Genomic DNA, 15,327 nt, shown 5'->3' on the forward strand with positions numbered 1-15,327 from the left:
ATTAACTGCCCAAAGGGTTAAGGATATTCCTGAGGGATCGATCCCTTATATCACGCCGAGCGACCTCATAGTCTCTAAGATATTCTCATGCGGCCTCCGCGGTGACCCCCCCAAAAGTCGTCGTGATGCCGCTGACGCGGAAACCCTCCTGAATGAAGTGACCATGTCTTATGGACCCCTGATACTTGCACCTCATCAGCTAAATCCTGTGCAAGGAGGCTTGCCCGACGTCATTCGACAGACTGATAAAAACAGAGACTAGTGGATGACAAGGCTCGGTCTTGTGACGCCCTCTAGCAATACTCCAGGACCTGCTGGTCAAACCTCTAGTGGGGGTTCTTATGGTAGTGGCTCATCCCGTAAATCGGGTGGGAGAGAATCAAGGTACTCTTACTACTGATTAAATTGTTCAATATTGCCATGTATTCACACAATCTTGATCTGATAGTAGATCTTACGCGTGTATATTACTGTATTTGGGTTTAGATTTAGATATTGATTTGCTGGATACTGCCTATGCCCCTATTTCTATGATGGAAACTCATAAACAAATTACTCTGTTAACATCAAACCCGTCAGAACCGCCGAAGTACCCTTTCTGGTTTGTGTAAACCCTCTTGTTAGTCTTCGCGTCTACATAGTCGCAGTTGTAATGGGTATGCCCAAATGCCCAGAGTTTTACGTCGTTACTACGCCAGCACTGCTGATCGCTGAGATCGGTAGAGAGCCCGGCGATCCTTTTGCTCTGGCGGTGTTGTGCCTCTACGCTCCGTTCATCTCGTGTTGGACTGTGATGTGTGAAGATGACGACTTTTCTCCCGGAATCCTGTAGTTCTTCTACACGATTGTTCAACCATGCTAATTCGCCATCATGCTCTGCGCTGTGTTGTTCAACCGTCCAGTTCTCGATATGGTAGAAGTCGTTTAAGCCAAAGCTGACATCATCTATAGAGTCAATGGGGCACTTTAGAGAAGAGCGTGCAACCCAAAATTGTCAGATTCGTTCCATTATCGTTGATGTCATATCTTCTCTTGTTAAGAAAGATAAATTCACCAATATAAGACTGCATTTCTCGCCCCTGGAGTACTTGCTATTCAAAACGGAGCATAGTCTGCTTGGTATAGTCCCAGCTTGAATAATAAGGCTCATGGTTACCCAACAGGAAGAATACGACGCGAAAATTGGCGAGCTGTCTTCTCAAAAACGCGAGAAAGTGTTCTTCATGCTTCTTGGCACAACTAATATCACCTAGCAAAGCGAGATATGGCGCATGAGGAGTGATCTCGAAGACCTCGTAAGTATCATAAGCCTCCAAGTGAAGATCGGAAAGTATTTGGATTGTAACCATTGTTAAGGTTGGAGGAGTTTGCCTGAGGTTTTTGAGGCGGGGTTGCGTTAAAAAGAAAAAGAAAAAATAAAGGGCAAGTATGTATTTAAGTTCCAAGTTATATTATGCAAGTAGTTTCAGGTAACCAAGGTTACTTGAATAAGTAAATCTCTTATAAAATTTTTGATATCTTTCCAATAACAAAGTTGCTATTATCAAAAATCAACACAAACAATGCTTCGTTCAAACCGTTATTTGCGCAATGTTTCCAGAGTCACGTGTTTTGACCCGGCAGTCAGCCTGAATTAGTGTAACAGCTAATATATACGACGAGGAATAACGCATTGTCCCGGAAGTTAAAAATATCATTATCCGCTTTGACGATTCCCTCAGATACCTATAGATAGGTAGGTTCAGTGCTCGTGCATGTCACAAGTTTTAGATAAACTTTAGTTAGTTAGTAGAAAAGTACCTAGAGTTATTATTTTCTACCTATCTATAGGTGGTTGGTAGTTAAAAACATGTTACCTAGGTAGGTAGGTAGGTAGGTACTGTCTTAGGTTTGCCGGCTAACACAAGGCATGATTGAATTAATTACATGAATTAGGTACCAAGTTAAGTAAACCGAGTTTACAAAAACAGAGGTTCCAATTGATAACCTAGAATGCATCTATTAGGACGAGATGCTATTATACAAAGAGGATACCTGTCTCTGGACCACCATAGAGGGAAAGAAAAGGTACACACATATATCAGCAATCGCGCAATCTGGGTTCCTTCACAACCAGTCTATTGTAGGTAAGTTACGACACGGTAATTGTAGCAGAACTCGACGTAAGATAAGAGGCTGGAGGCCTGTGGCTTGGATATTATACTACGAGTTACGGATTTAAGGATAAGACAAAAGTTTAACTCTGTATAATCCCCTCTCCACTCTGACACGGTTTCACATATTGATCTATATTTATATCCTATATTAGTATGGACCGGCCATTAAACCAGTCATTCTAGTAGTCTTCGTGTTTAAGCTACCTTTACCTAGGTAGGTAACCAGCAATTAGTCTAGGGGTTAGTTCGTCTTGTACGCATATTTCGCTAAGAGATGAAGATGGCGTATTGACTTGATGTTAATAATTATGAATTTGATATGTACTAGTTGAATGAAAGCACACCAAGTAGCTTGTTCTGACAGTGCCTCGGATACTTCTTAATATATCCGAAGGAATGGAGAGGTGAGTTGCTTATACTGACCTTTTAACCATAACGGTTCGGTATATACAATCACGACAAATACCCTCATAACGTCTGGACTATATTTAACAATCACGGGTAGATAACACACTAAGCATGATGACATTTGATTTAATAAAATTTGTATTTATTAATGAGTTGCCAAAGAACATTCACCTTCGAGTTCGACCTTTTCCCAGTTTCCTTTCTTTTCCCTTGCGTCAAGATAAGTGATCTCGTGTGAGCCACCCTGTTCAATCATATTGTAGGTCTCCATAATCCACGTAGTAGACCGCTATTACTGTATACACCAAACGACGCCCTTAGAACTAGACCGACTGAAGTTTCCACCACTATTACACTTTAAGCCCGATTCGCATCATTGACGTAAGTACGTTTCGTCGTGAGGATCGGAAGCCTTTTGAATTGCGAGTTGACCAAGTTATAAGGTATGGATGGGTCGCCGCGTTGGCGCGTTGAACGGTGAGACAATGTGGAAAGACTCGTCGTCGTGGGCTTTCTAAAGGACATGTGCAGCGTTACAACTCTGAGTTGCTGTTAATATAGGTACCTACCTGATATATTCTGTAGTTCAACCCAATCATGCACGTGGTACCATTCTATTTGCCTCTTCTGGCTCTCCTAAGCAAACTTGAGTATGGAACACGGCTTATTAGGGTTCTTGTCGAGCTGTTCAAGCGAGCTTTGCACATAGTATACCGGAATCAAATAGCAATTAGAGTAGCCAAGTAAGCTAGGAGCACCAGAGCGGTCTAGGATTTTTAGATTGTAATAGCAGCTCAACTTACTAGTCACGAAGGGAAAATGTATGAATATCTAAATTCATTTTTCCTTTGCCCAGAGCCTTTTACACGCGCCGTCGATATAGAGTAAGAGGTCCAAGCACATGTCATTTTATAAGGGATATTGTATGCGGCGCAGCCCGGGAGATATGTAAGGGTATTACACATTGACAGACCGGGGAGTTTCCACTAAATACGGTTACATAGGTATAACTAGTATTGAACTATTGCGAATCGGAATTATTAGTATTGATTGGATACCAAATATCTTGAGGCTATTCGGACCCATAGATGGACCCATCTGCGTCGCGGCCTGTGCAGTGTTCTTCTGGTTACTGCTGATCATCCAGACTCTTGGGTAATCAGCCCCTTGCGCTTCGGGTCTGCCCAGCATTGCCTAGAACCCGGATTGCTCGGAATTTGCGCCGGTGGTATGGCACATATAATTCAAGGTAGAGCTAAACCACAACAAGCTTAAACAATTCTCTTCGCTAAGCCGCGACCTGGCTAAATCGTAAAAGCCCGGGGTATTGATTACCGCTGTTGTTAGCTCAATTGATGCCAAGCAGACCGTTGATTATGCAGTAAGAACCTAAGCTTGGTTTGGTGATTCTTCTTATGGGCGCGGAAGCGATTGCAGCAGTGGAAACATCAAGGGTTTGACTATATCAATTGGTACAGTATACGATGTCAGAGGTCTAGATTAGTTTAGACTTTAAATCGGGAGATAGTTATGTGGCAATGCTAGGAAGAATAGATGATTTAGGTCAGCTTAAATCATCTGCAATAAATCTATGTACCTACCTGTTCATCTTTGCTGGAAGTACTCGTTATCATATTATGATTGAATGTGTTTTTGGAACTATCTCTAGCACTCAATGGTGATTGCGTAGAGGAGTTTTGCAATGTGCCGCGCGTCTGAAGGTATCGTGGTGCTATTGACGTGTGATGTCGGCTGAATTGGGTTATACTGAAGGTAAGAAATTGAATCATCTAATACTACTACTACAACGGTTAGCCCTTGTTTTAAACCCCCGTTCGTTCTAAATTTGTATAAACGGCCTATAAATGGTCTATATAGGTAGGTTTATAGGTACATATGCGTGATGATAAGAAGGAATCCCAAAGACCCTCAATAGTGTGTATTCGAGTTTCCTGGTAATTAACCAAGTAGTTCTAGACTGCTTGGTATCTGTATCTGAAGCATATCGGTGTATTAGAGGTTGCAGCATACGTACCTAGGTATCAACGCTATTTGATGTGACAACAAACATAGTACCTACATTTACAACTATCTCTCTAGGCAGTTGGTTCTTGCGAGTGTTACTGTCGTAGTAGTGAGAATGCATGGAACTGTATGTATTATCTAAGAATGGCGTCCTGCCAATAAGAAGTGGTTATTGGCTACTCGATACGACAATAGCTATGTGATCTTTAACGCACGAGGCGTGACAATTGCAACGGTTCTGCATTTTTTTCTCCTTTCTGGCATTTGTTGGTGTGCCTACCTTACGTTAAGCTGCATTAGCATCATGTGTTTAATATCATATCCCTCGATCATAATAGGATAACGTTAGAACTTATGGAGGGTTATTAAGGGCTTGGTATTGAAGATAAAAAAGATGGCAGACGCGTGCTGAAAAACAAATTGCTACCTATTTTTCTTTTGACCTTTGTTCACTTTGTTCCGGCTGGGGGGTTCAATTTAATCATTTTGTATTTTATTCGTACATTTTAGGGTTCAAGATAGATGATACGCCCGAACCGTTATAAAGTTGGACTTTTGAAATGGTGTAGTTTAGGATAGTTACTTAGTGGTTACCTATAATGAACAATGTTCGTATGCCTACCTGTTAGGTACCTATTCATGTGCTAGTTGAATTTCCCAACCTCTGCTTTGGAAATGATTAACTACCTAACCTAAACAACTTACCTGCACTTGAATCCTATGATATTCGAGAGCTTTGGCACCTTCATTCCAAGCACTTGGACTTTGTAGTCTAGAATATACGATATTGGTATACGATCTCGTACCCATTAGTTTGGCATTGTTCTTTCAATAGACTCAACTCTGTAATTTAAGTACCATGTATCGTGCCGAATTATCCTTACCACAGTGTCGGCTTTACCGCTCACTGTTTGCCGGTTTTATCGTTCTAAGGCCTAGGATGATTAAATTCTAAAATTCGAACCCTTCGATGAGTTGGACAACTGGGTTTGTATCAAAGTGGACCTCTTGGTAAGATGTCAAATCCCTGCAAGAGACAGATCATTGCAGGGTCTTTCGTATTCTCGAAGGACTTAAATGTTTTGACCGCTTAAATATGAAGTTGATAGAACAAGGATTGGTCGGGGTGCTACTGTCTCTAGAATGTTTTGCCTGGATCCTTCTACCATGCTGTTAAGTAAGCCGTTGCCGCAATAGGCAAGACGACAATGGCATTGCCGAACTGACTGCGGGAGAAAATCATTGATTGTTCTCTGCATCCTGCTAATTTCACATGACAAAGTCTTTGCCCTCGTAGTGTATAGTGTATATAGTGTATGTAGATCGCCTTGGTCCGTAAGGGGTTGGTAGTATCTAGATTGTGGATATTTACGCGATACTAATATCGTCATAGAAGAGCCGAGAACGTATCGCTGGGATCCAGGTACCATTTATAGGGGCGGCGTATTTCCAAATTTCGGCACCTTCTCCTTGGATAATGGAATAATGGAGTGCATATGTAGAAGCACAACCGGTAGAAGGAGTAGTATCTCGGCAAAGAAGGTATCGGTCGCCTCCGGGACGATGAAACATGCATGACCGACGTCCTCCTAGCCGAAAATGGGAGACCGTCTGATAATAGGCGCGGTGGCCCGTGAGCCAATAAAATGACCTGCCGTCTTGCGGCATACTAACGGAAAGAAATATTGAGACTCGGTCCGCCTGAAGTCAAGCTTGAAAATGCCGAGACGAACAATAGTCGGTTAGCACCTGGACGATATCCTAGTCTCTTCTCCGTCGCCAAAGCCTGGCTACTATGCAGATCTCAGGGAGAGCCTCAAGTTTCGACGAGACAATTGCGTGTCTCTTGGGTTAGAGACTGAAGGTGAGGTGTTTTAAAATGAGTTGGGATATTGGATAAGAAACCTCCTTATTTCTGGTTACTGAACGGTATCTACGATACCCATTTTGCTTGGGGTCTTGATTATTCTTTGTGGTCTGATTCGAAGACATGATGATTACAGCCGATTTATTGTTAATGGTCTGGACTAGGGAATACGAAGTTTTGCTTTCTAGAATTAATTCTTAAACCTCAGGGTAAGGTTGATATTATGTCTCTAGTGCCTCTATTTTGAATGTTATGAGTATTGTATTTTGAGACTAACTAGTGATAGAGTATAGTAGTTAGCTTAAGTTGTAGGGCCTATGTATAAGCTTCGGTCTATATGTGATATCACTCATTCATTCTTTCATGTTTATTTCTCTATAACTGTATAGCCACAGATTTATCAAGCTGAACGAGGTGAAATTAACACTGTTGCCATCACACTTGGGTAGTCGTGCATATGATTGCTAAAGTAAATCTGGTGATAGGTAGGTAGTGTTGTTGACAATCGACATAGGTGGAGACGTTAGGTCGCGTCTCGAAAATTTCGTTCTGTCGTATATCACACCCATCGCATGAGCTACAAATCTGATAGAATATCTGATGATCCAGTCGATTACTTATTTAGGAGGGTAGTGGACGTGTGGAGTAGTAAGCTAGTATAAGCGATGATACACTGCCTTAACCGAGGGCTCCCAATGTAAGGAACTCGGACGAGTGCATATTAAAATCTCATTGAATCTCTATGTATGGCATTTATGGTAGCGACCCAAAGATCCAAGGATGCGAGGATGCGTTCGCAAGGTTTGTACATATATATACCTTACATAGTAGCCAAGTCAAAAGCGAGCGGGACTGAGGGATGAGAGTGGGTATCTTCGCCTATTCCGCAGACGTGGTTAAGGAGTCCCCTGCCTTCCTGCCTTGAGGTTTCAAAAACTGCAATCCTTGGAACAATGGAACTAGCGGTAGAATTTTTATTACATTCTAGAGGTAGTCATTATGAGCTGCATTGATGTGGATATGTGGATGCCTCGTATGATACATACATACCTTAGGTACATACGTATGAATCTCCGTGCTTGGCCTACTCAATACATATTGTTCATCCGGTATGCACTAGGTAGGTTAGGTATATTATCTGGTACTGTCCATAGCATTCTCAATCACGTGTTCAATGGCTCGGAGAGCTCCAGCTAACCCCTTGTCCGATTTTGCCCCTGGCACATCATGACCCAGGTCGTGAAGAAATACTTCCCTGACTCTCTCATCACAGATTTGGGTCAGAGACTGATGGACTTTAATCTCATGTGCCCCGGCAGTCTGGGCCCAGATATGAGCAGTCGGAATCGTCAGTAGAACCCCATCCGTGTCGGGATCGATGTATCGGATCACGCCAGTACGGGCCTGGTCGGGATCGAAGGGTAGAGCGGCGCAAAAGAACACGGCGCATTTGATACCACCAAATGAACCATGCCTGGCGTCTTCTACAAGCATCATTGCGGCCACAGTACCACCTTCGGAAAACCCCATAAACCCGTCAAACGGTCCTTGGCTCTCGACGAACTCGATCATGTTGTCACAGAGTTCTCGATCTTGGTCTGCATCATGGGCGACATAGCCGAAAAACTCGTCGGCGATCGCATCGGCACCTCGCTACTGGTGAGCCTTTTGCTGTGTGGAAATATACTACATCACGGGAAGACTTACCGATGTCGGGCTCAGTCGAGACCGTGCCGTTTACAAACACGAATTCGTGATCCCGGCCGAGAGCCTCTCTGATCCTTACTAGATGGCGGTTATTCCTAGGTCTCGAACAAAGTCCATCGGGACGGGGGAGGACAAGGGAAGATACCCGTCTGCATCTCAAAAATCTTTCAGGTACCATCAGCTTATTTGCCTCGGAGCACGCCATGGGGGGAGGTAAGTGTACCTGTGCGCTGGTTCCCCTTCCATGTAAACAAAGCCACCTCATTCTGGAGATGGCCGAATCACTCTGCTGTAGACCTTGGTATTGGGTAAAGCCAAATACGTAAAACCGAGATATGACAGGCACAGGGTCTCCAAGATTATGTGCATAAAAATTTAAAGCCTTAATTTCTTTCCCTGTAAGAAGATTGTCTTCGTCTGGAGTTGAATGTGCTTCGAAGGCCCTTAGAAGCATTCGATCTGTTTTAAGCTAAGGCTTTCGAAAACATTGCGCGGCGTTTTTTCCACCCCTAACACCCTATTTTTTCCCTCTTATCTCTCCGCCATTTGCCTACGTGTGTGGGCTAATCCCCGGATCGACATGGTTAAGGAAATAGGTAGGTTTTAGTCTATTCATTTCGTAGTAGTGTACCTAATGTATGTACATACATGTTAACTTACCGACCCACTACTGTAAGTCATGAGTTAATCATCCGGTTCCCCGACGTTTTAGATGATTACATAGTAGGATGGCTTGGGTACCCGGCTTGCTGGCTTGCTGGCTTGGGACTCCGAATATGTACTTGCATGGGTAGTATAGAATTCCGTGTCTAGTCACATTTGTGCATAACGTCGTAGTATCTGGCGATACAATGCGATAAAACTCCTGCCTCAGGTAAGCCTGGGGTTACGTGACGAGGCCTTGGTGGACGTAATCATTCTGTCAATTTGTTTATGACGTATTATTGGTAGTCTTACAAGAGTGGCATACTATTTATTAGTCCAATTACAATTAGGTGTTTTTCCGTACATAGAGGCTGCGTTGATTTTTTACTATTCATTATTATTTTCATGCATACTGCTTTTCCTCGTTCTTATTTTAAACGGGCTTATGCAATTTTTTTGGTCTCCAGCGTTACATGCAGGTATAAAATAATTTACCTGTATCGTTAATGCTTCGGCCTTTTTTATTAATGATCCACTAAAATGCCACTCACCTGCATTCAAACCCTGTATTCTATAGCGACTATCTTATAGCGTTGAGCCTGTTAAAGCCTTAGACTTGAACATTTCTAGTGGAGACATGGCGAGAGAACGGTTCCTAATACGCGGGCAACAAGAGCTAGAATAAGCACTAGAAACCGGTCCATGCTTGGGAATTGACGGGAATGAGTCCCGCTGGATAGGGGCTTCTGGGGGAACGATTTTGGATCATAGAGCTTCTCACAATACTTTGCTAAGTTTGGCATAAGAGTCCTCGTTGTATGTAAAGAGTCTGTGGGTAACAAGGGACCCATGGGGGCCATTGGGAGTTTTTCCTTTCTACGAAACCCCTTGTCACTATCAAGGATCTCATACTCTATCTACGATTCCACTCCCCCTTATTCGATCTTGACCATTGGACTCTTTTATATACCTGTAAACCCACTGAATAACTTTGTCTTGCATGGAGTAGACGACACGCAATTCTTCACAACAAATCAACGATGGCGGACATATCCAGTCTTCCACCAGACCAGCAACAGGTGGCTCTCAATTCGCCAGCCTTAGCAGCCCCAGAGGGCGTTACTCCTAACTTCGACAACCCTTCGAATAACAACAATCTGGCCTACGGAGTCATCGCCGCCTGTGTCGCCGTCTCGAGCCTTTGCATGATAATTCGGTTCTACGCGAGAATTTTCCTATTCAAGAAATTGAAGCCTGAAGATTGTACGTGCTCCAAGTCGCCATTTTCCTGCGTAGGACTTCTTTGCTAACATTAGTCTACTAATTTAGATATGATTTTGCTTGCCTTTGTTGGTCTCTACCGTCGTCGAGTTCTGTTACCGCATCACTAACATTCAGCTAGGTTTTCTTCGTATTATGGACAGTTTTTGGGCTCCGACTGACAGAACATCCTGGATACTTTGTTCATCAGTATGAAATCCGCGTTAAGGATACCATTGACTACTCATTTGTAAGATTTGAGACCTACAATTGGATTGCTCGAGGAGGCTAATGAAAGTAGGATGTCCACTATGCTGCTATTGCCTATGCGATTACAATTCCGTTCGTCAAGATAGCGATTTTGATCGAGTGGACGCGGGTACTTGTTCCTGTCGGTACGCGAAATGCGTTTATGTGGTCCTGTTATGCGCTCATTGGATTAAATGTCATGCTTTTGATCGCCATCCCTATCGCATTATCTCTCATTTGCTTCCCGTACGAGAAGATTTGGGATTTGACGCTCCCAGGAACTTGCAGCAATCAGTTTCTCATCGGTCTTGCGTCGGCTTCAATCAATCTTTTCATCGACGTTATCATGTTGATTCTTCCTCAGCGGGTTATCTGGACCTTGCAGTTATCGCTCAAGAAGAAGCTTGGTGTTTCTTTCTTCTTTTCCCTTGGTATCCTGTAAGTTATGGGAACGATGAATTTGTTAATGCATATTTCTAATCTGCAACCGTGTAGGGCTTGCATTTCGGCTATTTTCCGAGTATCGACGCAGGTGGCTATTGTATCCGAGGCGGACGCCATATTCCAATTCGCGCCCGTGATGTTCTGGGCTTTTGCTGAACTCACATGCGGTTTCATCATCGCATGTATGCCTTCTACTCCAAAGATTTTAAAGGACCATGGTGTTCTCGACAAAATGCGCCGGGCGATGAGATCATTCGTAGGGTTAAAAAACACGCACTTGCGGAGTATGACCAAACCCACCGCGTCGTCGACCGTAGACCACACCCACACCCACACAAATACGTACAGGAAGATCGACGAGTATGGTGTACCGATGAAAGATCTCCAGCCATCAGAGTCAACAGAACAGCTCAGAGACGATAAGTTCGATCAGGGCATCCTACGCACCACTCGCGTAACTGTGAAGCAGGAGTATGTGGGTGATGCGAAAGGTAACACCATGGATCACGGTGCCCTCTGGCATGGGGACAGAGTATAATATTCGTGCTGGCCATGGTGGGGTACGATTCATCGGAAAAAGGTTAGCAGGTGCCTTATGTTGAATTTCTTGTATATCAGCGTGTTCGGTTATGAAAAAGCGAAAATTAATGCATATTAGAATACGGTTCGTCAAAACTGGCTGAGGGTCATCCCTTTGTATGTTAGTAATTAACAAGATAGGCCGCGAGGAGTGACCTAGGTCTAGGCTTTCATTGGAAAGTCTACTGTTAAATAGCAACATTTCACCGGACAATTAAGTCCTAATTAGATGTAAATAAATAAGTTGTACCTTACCTAAAGTTATTGTCCCTTGTAACTAATTGATATTGATTTCTATTCGTATAACACCAGTGGCTTGTTACTCAGGTACGTATATTACGACAACAAGTGATATACTCAGTTGGCGTTTATATCGTGACCAGATTTCCTCATTTCATTTCTAGATTTCGAAAGACACGCATACATTGCGGACTCAATTATTTCATCAGCATATCTATATCAAGTCCAGCTGAATTACCCGCCGCTAAATCTATTGTTTATGTACAGTCACGTACATAGGTACCTATTTCATGTATTCAATCTACCTAACGTATGTCTTAGGTACTCGTTTTGGCTTCACGTGATGGAGGCATCATCATAAGACCAGTCATAATGTCCGTACGAAGTGCCATTCTACAGTGGAGTGGCACCTAACAGATAGAGTTGGTAAAAATGACTTTAGTCCCTTTTTTAAAAAAGGAATCGGGACGGGCCATGCTTACGCGGGGGTCAAATGTTCAAGATCCTCATTTCAGGGGCCCCCTACATGAAATGCACTAGGTAATACAGTTCATAATTCATGGCTGGAATGAGGCGGCGAGGTTTGGCGTCTGGGCGTTATACACTAATTTTGAGTATTCATAACTTTTATACATGCATAGTTTGTGTCGTATACCCTGCGAGCACCGTCCCCGAGGTGAGGTCCGGCCAGACGTTTTCGTAATACGTAGATCGAGCTTTACAACATAACTACCTAACCTAGGTTACTTACTTACCTAGGTAGTTACATAAATTGACATCGAATAAGTACCTAGTGTAACATATAATTAATCTCGCTGGTGGCCATGTAAATAATTCTTGTATAAATGAATAGGTACCTGTCTATCTTAACTTCCATTGCTAGGCTGTACCTAGGTATCTATCATCCCCGACGAGCCATCACCGAAATTGTCTTTAACCTCTTAACAACGGTGTTGATACCTTTAACGATTAGCTCATCGCCTCTACCTATTATGGATAAGGCGGATTTTATGTATACTAGTGTCGCCTGTACATATGTATGTAGTGTAGTGTATGAAGAGCTGCGCAGGGGGCCCTGTTTACCCAAAAGGAGGGAAAAAAGGCCGAGAGGATTTATAGCGGTCCCTGTGGGACGGTCGTGATCTTGGCTTACAGCGCTGCCCATGATTATGGCCGTGAAGATTCTGCTCCACTATGTATTCACCTAACGTACCGGGACATCAAAATTCATCACCCGTCCCTCCTAGTATAGTTTTACTACGAAGTAGTTATCGTCGTAAGTCTAGGGTACCTTGTGCGTGGGTATTCCCATGGCTCTTACCATCGAGTAGCGTCTACCTATACCTCATAGCTACCTGGGGATTCGTATCAAGGTGAATGACGATGTGTCGGAAACTTTCCATTAGACTCGGGACGTCCTAATGCAAAGCATAAGGCGGCGTTTTTCGGGGTTTGGTACGTAGAATATCACTACTGTTTCCCATGTTAGGTATCTGGTATCAACATATGGAATCTTCTAATCTCTTTTAGTTGTAAAGGTACCTGGTATTCACGAGAACTTAGCTTTTGCGTTCTTCGTGTGCATACAAAATTATATATAAAATCACCTTGTGTAAGCAGTTAGAAGAAATTGGCTGCCTTTCAACATTAAAGCAAGATCGCAAAATCGAAACCGACCGAAGACGGGTAAGACAAAATACCATCGAGAGACCCGGCGGGGAAAAATTAAAACGTTCGGTAACCGCCATTTTGCGCTACTGCGTACTCTATCGAGCCTATGGGGCCTACCATAGCTAAGGACCCGTGGATGTGGAAAGTAGTTACGATATCTTTAACATGGTTGTATTTTAGTCTGGTTAAGTTAGAGGCTACCTACCTAAATGCCTGTTATGGGTAAATATACGCGCATTGAAGCCTTTGTTTTCACATGGGACCGCTCTGCACTATCGCTTGCGCAGCACATCGAATTTATGGCCAAGAAATGCGTATGAAAATAATGCAAACCTCTCCGCCTAATAATACATGGTAACCAGATAAGCTGAATTACCTGGTACTTATATCCAGGCGAGGTAGGTAAAAGAAGAATAGGTTCGAAAAGATCCTCACAAGGATATATTGCAGCAGGGATATGCATAAAGTACCTAGAGTGACCGCACGGACAGTTAAACTAATACTTATTCCAAAAGCTAAGGTAAATTGTACCAGTCCGTATTTTACCACGCTGAAACGGTAAATAATAAACCATTGTCTTCTTAGGAGGTATATACGGTTTTGTTATCTGCCAAAAGCTAACCGCTAACCGGGCTCTCTTATACAAGCACTGCAACAGAACAGCTGCGTGTTGAATCCTACGGTCATGCATAGTGCATATGCGATATGTTTATCCAGTGCAACAGTGAGTGCTGCAATGCATCATGAAGGTATAAGAACCCCGAAGCGTACGTTCCTATCTTGTATGCACGTTAGGAATTTTCCGCATATCGTGTTAACAAGATTACCTGACTTACTTAAGACTTACACGCTGATCATACACCCCGCGAACCCGAACTATAGGTTTGATTCTCGGCAAGTAACTTATATACCTGATTACGGTGAACCGGAGTTGCGGGGTGAACCGTTCTGTATGTAAGTCTCCACGTTAAAGAACATTATATTCCAACTCTAATACCAGTTGGCCAGCCGCCAAACATAGTACGTGATAACACGTAAGCCTCATTTTCACCACTGATGATCCGTTAGTACACAAGGTTCATCCTTGTAGCGGCAACAGACAGTTGCATACATCGCGGGTAGCGTGTATAGTTTATTTTCATCATTGGTAGCGTACACCGAGGTGATCAAGACCCCATACGTTCTCATACCCTTGTTAAGGGTCCCCTGTTCGGGTCCTGATGGCAGCTGGTTTTAAACTCGTCCCGCGAGATCGGCACCCCTGTGCCTAGGTACCCAGCTTCCAACTTCTAATTTGCCCACATCCCATGTCAGTAGCCGATAACCTTGAAAAAATTGTCGGTATGGCTCACTAAGTTCGTCCCGTACATACACATCATACTTTAGTCTACCCGGCAAGGTTCTGGGGTTTGCTCAATTAGGCAATAGCCGACCTTTTGGTCAGAAGTTGTGGGCATCGGAAGTGCCTGATGATGAAGCAGTAGAGGGCAGGTTTAGTAAATTCCGACTAGGTTAGTTATGTACATTAGAATCATGAATGGGAAGATACATGTAGGCCACTGTATTTTAGCGTAGACACGATCAATTATGAGTTCATGATTTGTTGCCAAGAGCCATAGACTTCCAAGTTGGCCAAGATCCCATAACGTTCCAATTTTATGTCACCTATCCTCAGATTATATTCTATATACCTACCTACTTACCTACCTACCTAGGTACCTTTAATTATTTTGCTTGACGTACGTGGCAGCGAGCAATGCCCTTCGACAGATTATTCAAGTCAACCGTATACTGACAAGTGGATCTGTTCCAACACTATGTAAAGCTACCTTCCTTCGTGACATGAGGTTTATAATATCTTACGATATTAAGTGGTCTCGGCAAGTTCCCTGATGTTCCCTGATGTTCCCTGATTCGACTGCATCTGGTTAGCTACATGGAAGTGGAAGTATCCGAATCTCAAGGTTTTTATCCATGACAGTCATTCCTCACCACTCCCGTTTGCTAGGAATATAATGCGAGAGCTGCAACTACGTAGTACAGCGAAAGCTACTACTTTGGATATCCACACCCACC

General features: G+C 43.3%; 3 protein-coding genes across 3 annotated transcripts; 1 reads left to right on the top strand and 2 right to left on the bottom strand.

The window, feature by feature from the left end:
- Positions 1 to 541: 541 nt before the first annotated feature.
- Positions 542 to 1,349, bottom strand: F4813DRAFT_383614 (calcineurin-like phosphoesterase; the record flags this gene model as incomplete). The annotated part of the gene is made up of 3 exons (XM_049245966.1): positions 542 to 945; positions 986 to 1,087; positions 1,157 to 1,349. The coding sequence occupies 3 exons, from the start codon at positions 1,347 to 1,349 to the stop codon at positions 542 to 544; spliced, it is 699 nt and encodes a 232-aa protein (XP_049094983.1).
- Positions 1,350 to 7,229: 5,880 nt separating this feature from the next.
- F4813DRAFT_376314 (serine hydrolase-domain-containing protein) lies at positions 7,230 to 8,801 on the bottom strand. The gene is made up of 4 exons (XM_049245103.1): positions 8,387 to 8,801; positions 8,309 to 8,327; positions 8,164 to 8,241; positions 7,230 to 8,105 (listed from the first exon to the last, which is right to left on the bottom strand). Exons 1-4 carry the CDS (start codon positions 8,615 to 8,617, stop codon positions 7,591 to 7,593), a joined length of 843 nt encoding a protein of 280 aa, XP_049094984.1. The 5' UTR covers positions 8,618 to 8,801; the 3' UTR covers positions 7,230 to 7,590.
- Positions 8,802 to 9,212: 411 nt separating this feature from the next.
- Positions 9,213 to 11,595, top strand: F4813DRAFT_376315 (uncharacterized protein). The gene is made up of 5 exons (XM_049245104.1): positions 9,213 to 10,071; positions 10,138 to 10,157; positions 10,211 to 10,318; positions 10,370 to 10,755; positions 10,813 to 11,595. The coding sequence occupies exons 1-5, from the start codon at positions 9,849 to 9,851 to the stop codon at positions 11,297 to 11,299; spliced, it is 1,224 nt and encodes a 407-aa protein (XP_049094985.1). The 5' UTR covers positions 9,213 to 9,848; the 3' UTR covers positions 11,300 to 11,595.
- Positions 11,596 to 15,327: the final 3,732 nt, after the last annotated feature.

The sequence above is a fragment of the Daldinia decipiens genome (genome assembly GCF_022478715.1).
Source record: "Daldinia decipiens strain CBS 113046 unplaced genomic scaffold F4813scaffold_55, whole genome shotgun sequence".
Taxonomy (NCBI): Eukaryota; Fungi; Ascomycota; class Sordariomycetes; order Xylariales; family Hypoxylaceae; genus Daldinia; species Daldinia decipiens.

Excerpts from the sequence above, each read along its gene's own strand:
- F4813DRAFT_376314 (XM_049245103.1), bottom strand. The coding sequence starts at position 8,617 with ATGCTTCTAAGGGCCTTCGAAGCACATTCAACTCCAGACGAAGACAAT. Across the intron at positions 8,106-8,163 it reads CTCGACTGAGCCCGACATCG|GTGCCGATGCGATCGCCGAC; the intron begins GTAAGTCTTCCC and ends ACCAGTAGCGAG.
- F4813DRAFT_376315 (XM_049245104.1), top strand. The coding sequence starts at position 9,849 with ATGGCGGACATATCCAGTCTTCCACCAGACCAGCAACAGGTGGCTCTC. Across the intron at positions 10,072-10,137 it reads GAAATTGAAGCCTGAAGATT|ATATGATTTTGCTTGCCTTT; the intron begins GTACGTGCTCCA and ends CTACTAATTTAG. Across the intron at positions 10,756-10,812 it reads TTCTTTTCCCTTGGTATCCT|GGCTTGCATTTCGGCTATTT; the intron begins GTAAGTTATGGG and ends GCAACCGTGTAG.